The sequence below is a fragment of the Rhodnius prolixus genome, unplaced genomic scaffold (assembly GCF_049639745.1).
Source record: "Rhodnius prolixus isolate KJV_2025 unplaced genomic scaffold, Rpr scaffold_11, whole genome shotgun sequence".
Taxonomy (NCBI): Eukaryota; Metazoa; Arthropoda; class Insecta; order Hemiptera; family Reduviidae; genus Rhodnius; species Rhodnius prolixus.
In genome coordinates this window covers 3614067-3629593 of record NW_027411625.1, presented here as the reverse complement: position 1 = coordinate 3629593, position 15527 = coordinate 3614067, and the positions used below count along the sequence as shown (strand labels likewise).

General features: G+C 31.9%; 1 protein-coding gene across 6 annotated transcripts; it reads right to left on the bottom strand.

Annotated features, from left to right (window-relative positions):
* Nucleotides 1–1903: 1903 nt before the first annotated feature.
* On the bottom strand, nt 1904–15393 carry Oscillin (glucosamine-6-phosphate isomerase Oscillin). 6 transcript variants are annotated; one of them, XM_074138663.1, is made up of 8 exons: nt 15170–15393; nt 7578–7701; nt 6943–7044; nt 6648–6830; nt 5511–5695; nt 4719–4892; nt 3016–3068; nt 1904–2035 (listed from the first exon to the last, which is right to left on the bottom strand). In XM_074138663.1, exons 2-7 carry the CDS (start codon nt 7699–7701, stop codon nt 3030–3032), a joined length of 807 nt encoding a protein of 268 aa, XP_073994764.1. In that variant the 5' UTR covers nt 15170–15393; the 3' UTR covers nt 1904–2035; nt 3016–3029. The 6 variants fall into 6 exon arrangements, with proteins under 6 accessions (XP_073994764.1, XP_073994759.1, XP_073994761.1 ...); XM_074138658.1 differs by having other exon boundaries at nt 14972–15392; XM_074138660.1 differs by lacking the exon at nt 15170–15393 and adding an exon at nt 14855–14873.
* Nucleotides 15394–15527: the final 134 nt, after the last annotated feature.

The window sequence follows — 15527 nt, the reverse complement described above, 5'->3', positions numbered from 1 at the left end:
CCTGTAACCACTCGGCTATCGTGGCGCCTTCCTTATATTTATAAATATTACTCCACATAGGATCAGTCAGGATTTCCAGCAGGCCGAAGTTGTATAGACAACCTGTTTCCATTAACTTCTGTTATTAATATGTACTTTGGGAGTAGAAAGATGGTTTATGACATATTCATCGACTTCCAACTCAATAAATCACAGTTTGTTGATGACCAAACTGTTCAATCTTGGCGTCAGTTCCAAATTCATACGAATTTTAAAAAGTATACAAGTTCGAGCTAGTCTGATTATACAATTCAGATAAAACTTCTCTACAGCTCTGTGGGAGTAACACAAGGAGGTTCTACAGAGAGATTCTTTCTCTCTCTCCTCTTTTGTTTTCACTTTTTATTGAATATTTCAGAAGCAGGATTGAGAATTAGTCAGTTGAATGACCTTTTAATGCTGTTCTTTGCAGGTCATCTTGGCAGACTCGTTTGTTGTGCAATTCAAATTAAAATTATTAAGTAAATACTGCGCCACAAACGGACTTCTTGTAAATATTGAAAAAAAGTATTGATAAAAGTTGTGCTTTCCATAAAGGAGGAAGATTGAGAAAGATAAATCCAGTTCCACTAACTGGCAGAATGGTAGAAAAACTCAGCACTTATAGCTATCCTAGAGTTCCATTGGCTCCTTCTGGTATATTTGCGAAGGCTGCTGAGCACTCTGTCAACGAATATATGGCTAAAGGTAGAGTTCAGAATATCTTGTGGCGCTCTATAGCTGACATTTGGGACTGCAATGCTCAGACTATTTCATGCCATTGTGGATGCTACTTTACTGTATAGTTCTGAGCTCTGGTCTCCGATGTACATGGAGTAACTCGAGTGTGTGCAAACTCGGTTTGTTAAAAATTTATATTACCTGCAAAGCTTTATAAAACCGGAGTCAGGGATTCAGCAAACTAAGGTGCGTGTTCTGTAGAGAATGTTGAATTTGTGGATTAAGCTGTGTGAGATGTCCGAAGGTTATATTCCTAAGGCTTACTTCTGCCAATTGGTGGATTTGGATAGCAATGGTAAAACTCCTGTAGGGCTAAACTGGGTTTCTCTGTTAAGATCTCTGCTTGTTACAGTTGGTGCTGAACATTTTTTACCGCTGAACTGTACATCCGATGCCTGACATAATCGAAAAATTTAGTAATCACTGTTTAAGAATTGATGTGAACAATGTAATTAACTCTGTACTTGGGCTTGGGAGAAGATTATCTTCGGTTCAGAACCAGCATTGTCTAATTGAGAATTATTTGCCAATTGAGACATTCGTTCAAGCATAAAATTACATGCCATTTTCGTAATAGTTCCAATATTATAAATTATGCACAATTTGCAATAGCAAGAATTCGAGACCCTCCATCATATACTGATTGCTTGTTCTACATATGAACCTTTAAGAGCACACTATCTCTCTACGTATCAGAAGCAGGTAGACTGCTTGCTATCCAAAGCGAGAGAGAGATAAATTATTTTTGTTCAATGTAAATATGTTTAAATTAAAATCTTTCATTGATTCCCATTAATGTAAATAGTTAATAAATACGATCAGTATTTTTATTTTTATTTTATTTTTGTTAATCATTTTTAACAGTAATCATATTGATTTAATATTTCATTTTTGTTTTAAAAATTGGGTTTATTTTATTTTTTTAAACACCTGACTTATTTTATTTTGAATTGATATTTAATTAATTTTGTTTCTGGCACATTATTCAACAATATGATTTGATTTTATTTATTTTTTACGATTAGGCAAGAAAATTACAGTAGGGAATACGTTTTTAATAAATAAAATTCATAACAACTGTTTGATACACTTTCATTGGAGGAATTAGGTCTGCAGATTTTTCTAAATGAAGAACAACAAAAAGTCTAGAAAACCAATATATATATATATATATTTTGAAAGTATATAAACATTCGTATATAAATTTAGTACCAATTTTGAATTCCTGCCGACTCCTTCATTCTTTAGTTAACTGTTTGTGGACGCCCCATAAATTCTGAAAACAAAAAGTACAAAATTATTGTATTACGTTTAATGAGAGAAAGTATTTTTTTAAAAAATGGAATTGTAAGAATCTTGTTTAGCTGTTTAAGCTACTGATAAATCAATGAGAACATTAACTAAATTAACAAGCATTTTCACAGACGGTTTAGATCAAGAATGTTTAAAATTCAAGCTTAAAGAAAAAACAATTTTTTTGGAGAACATTAAATATTTAAGGAAACAAAAATCAATTTAAATCATTGTAAAGCATTCCGCATTCTAGTAAAGCTTCGCTACTATGCAAATATAAACTATAAAAAGCAAATTACACATATATATACATTCAAATATTTAATAGAATAGGGCCTTCTACTAAGGTGATAAATCGCTTTCGCTTTGCCCGCAAAACCTAGGCTCTAGCAAGATTTTATTCTTAATTCAATGTATTACTGTTATTTATTTAGCTTTTTTCTAAAAAATACGAGTGACTTTTTATCAGTTTGCGACAGTGTCTCTACATGCAGTTAGATAAAAGTTTTCTACAGAATGAAAGAAAGTTGACTGTCGCTAAATCTTGGTGTTCAGAAATACCGTTTAATGCCCAAAATAAACTATGACTTTTTTTTATTATTTTTTTTTTTCTACTAAGTATATCAGTAAATCGATTGCCAAAGTACTTTATTTGAAAGTTTTCTCAGTATTGTATGTTACATTGAATCTTGTGGCCATCGAACATTTATTAAAAATTTCCATGTTTGAAGAAAAGGACCATTAAATGTTGAATATTCGTGAAAATCATTTAAACTCGGTTTTTGCCAAAAATTACGATGAATTTTCCCAAATGAAAGCTACATAGTGAAAAGTGAATAAAATATTTTAAGTAATGCTATTTCGACTATTGTTTTACTTAACATAGCTATGATTTAATAAGACAAACAATATATTAATGACAAACACACAACACAGATATAGAAATAATGTATATGTATATACCAATACTGGCATCGTTACTCTTCTACTAGTTTTTGGTGGACGTCAAACAATGCCTGGTTTAAGTAAAGAAAGAAATCATCAAATATTTGTATACATAAATACAAAAATATTTAAATTGATTTTAATAAGAGTAACTTATACGTACAAGGTGAGCTCAGTAACCTCTGCTTATATTGAATCACAATTTATGGGAATATATTTACAAATATAGACGCTGAAATGTTTGGATCTTCCCACTTCAGAGAGCTTTCTTTGTTACAACACATTCCAAACGCTTACATCTACTCCAAACAAGAGAACTGATACTCTGAATTCTGAACTTTATGAATGCCAACACTGAAGAATGGCAACACTTTTCCAAAATGGAAACTATTTTATACAGAAACGGTTCATCCACGATGCAAGGAGAATAGGGCGTGGAGTTGCCTCTCATGTTGACAAAAATAAATAAAAGGTTATGACGATTCTTGAGGCCTGGAAACCCAGTCTCAGAAAAATATCAAACTGTTGACAGTGATAGTTGTTGTTGGTGGCCAAACAGCTATAACACCTGGCGTAAATTTTATGAGCGATGGATGGCTCTGAAGATGTTAAAAAATGTATACAAAAAAAGGTAATTTTGATGGGCACTACCATGTGGAGCATCATGTTGTTGAAAGAATAGCAAGCCGAAGAGTTAGCAAAAGAGGTGAAAATTAAGCTCAACTCAGTAGATAAAAACTCGGAAAAAAATAATTTACTCGAGTGAAAAAATATAAATTAAATTGAGGCTAGCAGAAATGACAAAGATAACAGGGACAGGATTGGTTGAAGGAAAAGGCTGGTCCGAATTAATTGCCAGCAGATCAAATGACAGCAATTTGATTCATTAGAATGGAGTGACCCGCTTGAGAATGTTAACAGGCCCTGATTACCTTTTAAAACAATAAAGTATAATTTTTGTATAATACAATATAATAACTGGAGAACGACCAGTAGCCTGACAGTAGGCGTGAATCAATTGTAATACCGATCTCTAAAGAAAAAAAATCCTAGCCAACCCTCTAGCTATCGACCTGTCTGAGTAAAGTCCTTAAAGCAATGGTTAATTTCAGGTTGGTCCATGTTTTAGAAACCAAAAAAAAGGTTTGCAGCCAAGGCAGCAATTACTTGGCGGCATGTCGAGACCTGCAAAGCTAATATGCATTGTGGTACTGGGTTCGATTCCCGGTCTTGGCCTTAGATTTTATTTGGTGGTTAAATGAGAAATAGTAAATTAAGTTTGCTAGTCGCCTCCGTCCACGACACCTAATAAATGGTAGTTGGACGTTAAGCCCCGCCTGAAAAAATAGGCGATTACTTTATTTTACTTGGTGGCATGCAAGTATGGAATATAGGGAAAACCTAATGAAATAAACTATTTTTTTTATAAAATAACTTTCTGTCAATTACGAGAAGTCATCAATGTAGAATTGATTTGCTTTCTGTTTTCTGTTTGCATTTTCTTTCTTTTTGAATTAAGAAAGTATTTTATTATTAATGAAACTGCCACCTTCTTAAAAGAGCAAGAAAAAAAAATTGTAGAAAATACATGCATTTATAACTACTTCATATGTTACAATATCTCTAAAGGAACTTATTCTTTTTTTACTTAGATATCAATAAATAGTTTAATGTTTTTTATAATAAATTATTTGTAATTCAGTTACAAATTCGATACTTACTTTAAAATATTTTACTGTTTTTACTTTTAATTCAAGCGTTGCATCTTCATCACAAACAATAATTGCATGCAAATGTTGTTGCAGTGCAGATACAGTCCACATGTGATTTATACCTTCTTCGATAGCTTTATGAAGTGCAAAAGCTTTATGCGAACCAGTTATAAGAATTAATACCTATTAAAAGAAACGGGGAAAAAAATTTAAAAGGTATGATTGTGATTGTGAAGTTTTTGGATTATGAGTTTTCATCAAGAATACACGTTACATTGAGTTCATAAATAGATAGTATGTGAATGAGTCTATGTATGGTAAGCGCAACTTATAATCCCAAAAAGATAAACTATAAAGTTGTGAGGGAAAAGATTAGTTATGCGGTTAACGTATTGGATTCTCACGCGGAGGTCCCGAATTCGAATCCAGCTGCTGTACCTTAGATTTTTACTTCCTAGAAGCTTCTTACAGCTCAATGTCCGATGATGAACAGTGTTGTCTGTAATGACAGAACACTGTTCCGAGGACGGCAGTGCACTGAAAAAAGCTCCGCGCGTTAATTACCTCAAATGTTGACGCGCCTTAAATCATATGAACAAAAAAAAAAAATCAAATAGGATCAAAGCCATGGAAGTGCCATTTTACTGAACTGATTTTTCAGTTTTTTGAGATTTTCTTTGTTTTTTTGAAAACGGCCCGAAAATTGTCTTAAATAGATAAAAATACCTAAATTTTCAGTTCACAGAAGTCCCTTTTTGAGCAAATTTGAACAAAAAAAATGCAAAAAAATTGGAAAATCACCTCTTTGGCTTCCATTACCGTACCAACTCCAACTGTAAGCGCTCTTTTTGGTACTTGGTTTATATCATTTCCAAAGAACCTAGCATTTGCTTCCAAAGTTTCTTGAGCTAATGTTTTCACTCTGGTCCTAGAGACTAAGGAAGAACCCGGCTCATTGAATGCTATGTGACCATCCGGACCGATACCTGTAATGAACATTTTTAATTAATTCAAGATCAAAGAATAGGGCATTAGAAGTTTCGAAACTTACTTGTCCTCATCAGCAGGTAATAAAAACTGATAGTGAACATGTTCTCTTACTGTAAATATAAATGCTGCAGCTTACAATTTTTTACAGAAACGTTTATTTGCCTAAAATATTTTCCGTATATTAAAATGTCACTGTCGAAGAAGTACGTTCTCCCAACATCCCTAGAATCCTCTCAAGATCAACGTTCTTTAAACCAATATTTATAGACCTACGAAGGGAAGGGATTAGCTGAGTGTTTAGCTAGAACTGGACTCCAACGTGGAAATCACGGGTACGAATCCAGCTGCTGGCCCTTAGATTTTCTCTTCCTAGGAGCTTCTTTCAGCTCACTGTTCCAATCAAGTGATATACTCTGTTGTTTTTTTTGAATGATTTTTATTTAATATAGTTCAAGAAAAAATGTCTAGAGTCTCACGATTCCAGATAAAAAATTAAACATATGTTAATTCTAATCAGATTATTTTCAGGTCAGCTGCTGCCTTATGAAATGCACGCCTTGGATGCTGTAGCTAGAAATTAGCGAACCCACAGATGAAATTAATGTGAACTGAATAAAAACCCAAGCAGATATGCGATTGTCATCTATGCGAAAAAGCTCCTTAAATTTTTTTTTTAATAAGGAATTTGTTTATTTCGATATAATAGTGAATCCAGATAATTATTTATTGGCTGAATTCAAGAAGCGCATCATAAATGCAAATAAAAATTATTCTTTGGCCTCCAAGAACATTTAAAAACCCGAATTATCTCCTAAGGCAGGAAAACAAGTTTCTGTAGTCTTAATTAGGCCTGTCTATAAATTTAAATTTTTCTATCATCTTACTGTAATATTTCCTTAAAGATCAAAATTCGCTATATTTTTTAAAACAAAGATGATACAAAAGTACCTCCAACAAAGAGATTAATTCCACCAGCTGCAAGTATTTCTTTTTCATATTTTTCACATTCCGCTTCAAGATCTTTGGCGTTTCCGTTAAGTATGTGTACATTGTTTGGATTTATGTCAATATGCTTAAAAAAGTTTACAAACATATAATGATGATAACTTTCTGGGTGACTTTCCGGTAGATCTGCAAAATATAATTATTTTATTTTAAAAAAATATTATACAATATGGTACAATCTATTTGCCTATTATGCACTGTAAGAAACTTATAGTAAAAATATGTACTATTATCATACCGACATATTCATCCATATTAAATGTTTTAACGTATTTAAAAGATAATTTATTTGATTTATGGTATTCAACCAATTTTCTATACATGCCAAGTGGTGTTCCACCTATAAAGAAAAATAAATATTTTAACTCAAATTTGAGTCTGTCCATTATGGGTCACATTTACCTCGAACAATAAACAATATGTTTTAACAAATCTCCCTATAAGCAATTAATAATAGTATTAAAAAACTTTTATAGATAATATTATTCAAAAATTAGGAAATGTAACTATTTCCTCTGAATTTTGGACAGCTTCAAAATATGATAGAGAGAACCCATCAAAATCATAATTAATGGAGAAATTTGAGCTTTGAAGTTCTTTCAATGAAACTGAGAAAAGAAATCTAATTTTTAACATTTACCATCCATTATGATGAACCCAAGAAGCTCAGATGAAAGAACAGAGAAACCCAAGAAATCGCGAATTAATGTGTACATACAATTAGAAGGCACCCATAAAGATAAAGAACTATGCAAGCTTGTTAAGGAGGCTAGACCTAAAACACTGGGTTTTGTAGCATCACTGTGTTTTTTTTTTTTCAGTTTATTATTGCCTTAAAAAATATTTAAAATTATTATTAGTTTTACAACTTACCAGTGGGTAGTCCTAACACAAAATATCTTTCAGGGGATGGTTTAAAATCATTTATTTTTTTCATAACATATTGTGCAGACCATTCTGCCACTCTGTCCGCTGTTTCTAAAATAAGTAACCGCATCTGGAAATATCAAACTGGAAATAACTAAAATAATAATAATAAAAGACATTCTTGTTGACTTTTCCGTCAAAAATACTTATTTTAATTTAAACATCCTAAAGTACAATACATACAACTTTAGAGGCTATAGGCAAGTATCATCTCTATGAACTTCAAAAAACTTTTCTCAAAATCCATACTAAAAATAGATTACTGGTCCAACAAGTATAAGGCATTATAATCGCTTTATACTTTTAACAGAACTTATATTGCTCTTCAAAACAAACTTCAACACAAGTTTAAAATGTTTAATTTTAAACACGGGTATGTAAATATTGCAGATACAAAATACTTCTTTTAACATACATGACAATGGTTCGAAAAAACTGAAAAGTGAAATTTAAGAAACAATGTTGCAATAAAAAATAAAATAAAATACACATATCTAATCTCTAAAAATCATCTTGAATGTAACACAACCTGGCCAGTTTTGGTACTAGTAAGATTTTAACAGAAAAAGAAAGAGGCATTCTTAATGATATTTGGAAAAATAGCAAGTACCATTATCATGCTTAGTTATAGATTAAATAAAGTAAATTATACGTTCACTCAATAAAACCCATACTTTTTCTTTGTATTTAAATTCTAAAAACAGAAACATACTAGGATCTCCTGTAATGAAATGCTTCTTTATACATATAATATTATAGCATTCCAGTATTACATAGTATTTTTATATACTTATATAGTATCATTATCTTATTAAAGATGTTTTTAGTTTTGGTTAGTTTTGTTAATAAATTGATTCTAATTTTATTGCACTTAAAACCAGACTTGGGATATTTTTTTCTTGTAAAACATAAGTAAATAAAAAGTAAAATACTTTATTTTCCTTTTTTTTCTGCGAATGCGATAGATAGTTCAGTCATTTGTTAATGATAGCGTTAGAAGAAGGCCTTGCAAAATTTTTGACAAGCAACAGAAGGGCGAGTTCTCGAGATAAATCAGGAGAAAACAGTTTATTGTAGTATCAAGACTCAAGAGACATCGTTAAGAGGATCTACGTTAAGACAGTCTAGTATTATACGGTTAGGTTAGATTCTGGAGGGATTTGCCAGAATGCACATGCGACCGCCACTTAGACGTTCTATTGCTAAAACCAGTTAGAGCACCTCTTCAAGACCATCTGTTAAATAGTAGGGCAAAAGCTCCAGGGCAAAGTATGAAGGAATGAATTTTTCAGATCTAAACAGGTTATCCGCTGCCGAACAATTTATATGATATATATAGATCATGTTCCAAGTATGACAGTATAAAAAAAAAACAAAAAAAAAAGAAAGAAAAACAAGATGAATTCCTCTTCTAAGTCAAGTTTGTGGGCACTAACCAAAGAAAAACTTTTTTAATGACAATAATATATTTTCTTACAACATCACCTTTTAACTAATGACAATAAAAACAACTGTAAACACCTTTAGAAAAAATTAAAGTCAAATTTGTCCTTTCCGCCATTACTCTCAACTCTTAACTACTATACCACTACACAACGCTACCCGATCGACCGTCACTTTATCGACATCACTGTCAAATCGATGGGTGCACCTATCCAAATATTTATTTATATAGGGGGTGCCATCCCATATTTCTATTTTATATATATATTAAAATTGTAATTAATTTTATTCTACTGTAGGACCTGGATCTCTTTCAAGAGGACGGACTTTGAAATTACAAGCTATGTCGATATTTGAGCATTAATATCTCCAAATCGAGAAGGTTTTAACTTGCATTTCAGGTTATGATCTCCTTAGATTCCTTGAAACATCCGATCTATAAAGAGACCTTATTGGGGTTTTAAATATATACAATTTTTTTTATTTAAGGCGCATCAACATCTAACGTTATTGGCGCCCGGACCTTTTTTCAGTGTACTGCCACCCTCGGGTCAGCGTTCTCTCGTTACAAATAATACTGCCCATTACCGGTCAGTAATTTCAGCAATGAAGTTCCTAGGAAGAGAAAATGTAAGGGCCAGTAGCTGGATTCGAACCAGGGATCTCCAAGACTTCCAAAAATTAGTTTTAAGTACTTGTTAGAGATGCGTCATAACGCAACTTCTAACATAAAATATAATTGGACCAATCAATTAAGAAATCTATTGTTAAAACTGGCTATGACTGGCTCTAGACGGAATATGATCCCTCTCTAGCAGTCAAGAGAAAATTAATTGATACATTATGGGATTTACTGTATCATACGGACGTCATCAGAGTTGAGGCAACAACATATAACACTTATTTATGTAAAAATAACGTTCAGATTTACATAACGTTTAATAAATACTTTTAAGAAACAAAAAGTAAGCCAGTAATGAGTTTCGCTTTCTAAACAAATTAGAATCATTTTAATAAAACTGCTTATCAATGGAACCCTGACGAACTACATATGTTTATTTTTGCGATTATGAGGTCAATGATCTGACGCATATTTTCATGGAACATCCATTCATTGTAATTTTTGTATAAATTATGTAACAAGTTGCACGCCTGAAGTTAAAGTAATTTTAGATCCGAAGAATATAATGAATGCTAATAACTACAACCCTCATTATTTATTTTTTGGAGGTAATTTAAAGAGCGACAACATTTAAGGTTTTTGGCGCCCAAAGTCTTTTTTAGTGTCATGTCGTTAGAAACAGCCCAGTTCATCACCGTTAATGACATTAGCTATAAGTGGCTTGTAGGAAGAGAAAATCTGAGGGCCAGCAGCTGGATTCGAATCCGGGATCTCTGCCTTTTATTTATCATTTATAAATAAATTTTTTAGTAGCATTAAATTAACTCGTTTCTTCTTCACTTGATTAGTCCGAGTCATCTCTATAACTCTATTCCTCTAGAGTCTAGAGGATCGCACTATTCTCAAATTCTACTGAATTGTGGCACAATTGCATTAATCGGTAAATTATGTTCTTCCAATGATATCTCTAAGTCATACTCCGCATTTTAGATTCATCAAGTTTGAATATTTTACGTGATTAATTATAAACAGTTTTTTACTGAGTGAATTAAATTCTTTAATTAAATTATTGTTCAATTCTCTCTTCTTTATAACCTCCGTAACAAAACAAAATTAAATGCTTAGCATTAAACCTCAAATATGATGAATAAATAAAAAAATAAATCCTTATGAACTGATAATATTGAAACAAATGAGCCGCCTCATAAGTCAATAACTGATAATATGGAATGATAAATAGTTGATCTGACCATCGTTATGCCAATGTATAGTCTAAAATTGTTTTTTTTTCTTTTTTTTTTTGAGACCATAATATTATTATTTGTGACAAGCTACTCATCTAACTATTAACATTTATATTTATGTACTAGTGGTAATTAAATATTATTTTTAAGAAAGATAGAAACTAATTTTTAGCTACAAAGTTTAGTAGCGATATGTAAACTTTTGGGATATCCTAATAATATATATTAGAGAATTGTTATAGTTTTTCGGAACTAATTCATTTATCCAAAAGGAAGAGAGAATATTAGGTTATTAACAGTAGATCAACAACTTTCTCAAACATATCCTTTCATAACAATCTGAAATGCGCTCTTCAAATTAGTGATGGGCTATTAGAGCGGACTCGTTCCACTGGAACGAGTCCGATGGTGGAACGAGTTGATTCAAATCCCTATTTTAAAAAAAAGTGATTCCGCCCCGCCCCAAAAAATTGAGGCAAATTAAAATGAAAATAATTAATACTGTAGTCGTTTACACTAAAATAAAACTCACTTAAGGCTACTATGTAGAAGTTCACTGACACATTCCAACTTGTAAGAGGAATCCACACCAAAATACAAAATCTGGCGAGCTTAAATACTGATGCTTGAAGAATAAAATAAGTTCCAAGGTTTTTTTAGAATATCGATTCTAAAATAATATTCATTTTATTATTTTGTTAATTTCTAAACAAAAGTAGGGGTCGATCTAAGACAGGGAGTCGAAGGAAAAATAATTTCGTACCCAATATAGCGAACCTTGCAAAGAAACACCAGGCACACCCATCTCATTAATTAAAAAGCAATGCTGTAGTTACTTTACTTATTATTTAATATTTTATTTTACATATAGAAAATGCTGTGTGCTTAATCTTTAACTTAGCGGCTGGACGCTCTTTCTCTTATCTTCATTGGCGAAAGTTAAATCGTGTACATGTTATTACGACGATCAAAGTAATACTGAGCTAAAAAATAGTATTACCTAACTGGTTTACTTACTGCTGTATCCCTCCCACTCTATCACCTACTTCACAAACATTCGTCGATTGGAAATGGGTTGTAGTTTAATATTCGTTTCATTTGAAAACAAAAAACATTATAACGCTTTCTCAAGATGTTTTTAATTTTTAAAAATTTGTTTTTGTCCATTACTCTTATAATATACGAAGAATTTCGAATAAAATATAATATACAAACACAGAATGATCTAGAGTGCAGGTGGAGTCAGTCGGCGTTGTCATGGTGATGGAACCGTTTAACGACTCCGGCCCAACACCAGCAATTTCATTGGTTAAATCCACTGGAATTGGTGGAGTCAAATCCGGAGTGATTTAAATCCTTTTGAAACCGGACTCGTTCCATTTTTTCGTTCACTGAATCTAGCCAATAGAAAATGCTGGAGCTGGAACCGGAGTCGTTAAACGGTTCCATCACCATGACAACGCCGACTGACTCCACCTGCATTCTAGATCATTTGTGTTTGTATATTATATTTTATTTAAAATTCTTCGTATTTTACAAGAGTAATGGACAAAAACAAATTTTTAAAACTTAAAAACATCTTGAGAAAGCGTTATAATGTTTTTTGTTTTCAAATGAAACAAATATTTAACTAAAACCTACTTCCAATCGACGAATGTTTGTGAAATAGGTGATAGAGTGGGAGGGATACAGCAGTAAGTAAAGCAGTTAGGTAATACTATTTTTTAGCTCAGTATTACTTTGATCGTCGTCATGACATGTACACGATTTAACTTTCGCCAATGAAGATAAGAGAAAGAGCGTCCAGCCGCTAAGTTAAAGATTTGGCACACAGCTTTTTCTTTTTGTAAAATAATAAGATATTTTAAAAGCTTGATATTAATTCATAGTAAATAAATATTTCTTTCTTTATGAGTAATTATCATTTTGTTTGAAGGGTTATAATTTTTTTTTATGGGAATAATTTCCTACCCATTTGCGTTTTTCTTCTTGAATCAAGTTAACTCCGGTGGTCAAGCTAGATAACGACAAAACTGCAGTTGCTTTAATTTTTATATTTGACTAGCCTATTTTTGTTAATATTTGGTTACGTTGTTAATTTTATATTTATCAGATCAATTGGGAATTAGGGAACTACTTAATGTGTGTTAAAGAAATATAGTTTTGTTATTAACTGGAAAAGCTAACTTTTAATTATTTATTTAATTACAATGCGTGACATTTGTACTAATGCATAGGGTAAGTACAGACTGGAATCAGTGAACGAGTTGTTGGAATCGATTCCAACCCTGGAACTGATTCAAATCCAACGACTCCAAACGCGGACTCGTTCTGCCCATCACTACTTCAAATGTATTACTTAATCTGGTCTCCTAGCTATTCATGCACACAAGAAATGTACACGTGTAATAATTGCAAAGTATACAAAAAAATTTCTCAGATACTTGTTTTTAAAAAAAGTTAATCTATTTCAATAGATTGTACCAAAATGATCAAATTGAATTTAAATTCTTGTCATTTACATAGAATGCTTTATCCACATGGCAAAATATATAAAAAACTTTTTATAAGAAGCCTTCAAATACCAGTTGTAGATTATTTTATAAATCTGCATATAATGCATACAATACTTATATTTCATTGTGCCTTTATTTATTTTTTGTATTTAAGGCGCTTCAACATCTGAGGCCTCTGAACAGCGTTCTCTCATTACAAACAACATTGTCCATCACTGGGCAGTGTGCTGTAAAAAAATGCTAGGAAGAGAAAACTTAAGGGCCAACAGCTGGATTCGAACCCGTGATCTCCGCGTTCGAATCCAGTATACGCAAACCACTCAGCTAATCCCTTCCCTACTACAATGTTATTGTTGACATTAAAACCGAAATATGTGGAACAAATAAGATTTAGTATTACTTTGGTACATACGAAATTACAGATCTGTACCTCTTAGTGAGGCCCCCCTGGATAACTGCTTTTAGAAATAGGACAGAAGCAATGGCTTTGTCCACTCTTCGGGATTTGAGGAAATCCTAAATCTCACAGCCCTCTACGTTGCTTGGGAATAAGCGAAGGGTGTCACTTTTTGAGAGCAAACAATTTTCAGGCTGCTTCTCCTCCTTTAAACCCAACACTTCCCTCTAGCTAAACACAAAGCGTCGTGTGAACCGTGCTGAAGCATGGCACAAGGGTAACGAAATCTCCAAGGCACTAGGCGCCTCTCGTAATAAGTAGCCTTTCCTCGTTAACGCGAGTTAGATAGGATATTTAACTAACCGAGAAAGCCATCTTAAATTTGGTAGGGGAGGAAATAACTTCTCTTGATGAAATTAAATTTCCTTGAAGAATGAAGTAGAATCATTGATTTTGCCCGGTTGATTTACCAAGATTCATTTAAAAAGAAGGGCTTTTCGTTTTGAAACCAGATACAGTAATGTTTGTTGGGATAATGTTTTTCTTTACAAATTTAGTTATAATAAACTACTGTTTTATACACCTCCATCTTTTATAATGGCTAAGGCATATATTATAGAAGCCAACAACAGAAGTTTGGTCAATTCGTTCTAGTTTCTCTTATCAAAAACGAATGATGTGTTTTTAGGACGACCTAATTACGCTTAGTTACTTCTGTTTTAACCTGCTTTTGGTAAATAGAATTAATGAATATAATTCATTTTACGTAATTACATTAGGAATTCCGAGATAAACAAAAAACAGACTAGAAAAATCATAAAACAAACAGGATTCAGGAAGAGAACAGTAGCTGAATGAATCTGAATGTTAACCTGTATTGGTAACCTAATATTGAAACAGACCAAAATCCAATTTTATTATCATTTTATATAAAGCAGTAATAAATTGTAAAGCAAATAACGAGCACACAAGACGATTGGGTGATATATTCTAAAACTCACTATTTTAAAGATGAAATCAAATGCTAAGACGTTTTAAATAAAAGCTTGAACTAATACAAAAAAATAAATTAAATTTACTTAATCATAAATTAATACGTTCTAGTACACTATACTAACATTTCTCAAAAATGTCTTTTTCAAAAGCACTACTCTGCACGAGATATCTAGATTTACTGAATGTCCTGGTTTGTGAAGTAGGTAATGAGTGGGGTTTCACTTATTCAGAGATAGGGAATTAATTTAAACGACTATACCAATTGGCCAAGCATTTTAGTTTATCAGCAACATTAGGAGTTAAGTAACTACAACAATTACCGTTATTTTACACAATTAAGCAAGATTATTCCAATTAGTTTTGATTTAAAACCGAAATAATTCAATAACATTTTTATTCCATCAAATTGTATTTATTTTGTAATTAATACGTTTTTGTTAAAAGTTCGTTGGGATACTGCAGTATGGAAAAAAAAATCTCCCATGAGTTGCAATGCAAATCACTACTCTTCAGTTCACATTTTCAAATTCCAACCTAATAATCCTTGTAAGATTTCAGCTGTTGCAAATCCTTAAGGTGTGTTTTATATTATCGAATAATGACTCAAAGAAATTAATCATTTTAATTTACACCTATTAAAATCTTTTTATGTTTATCTAATTTAGTAAAAATTATAAA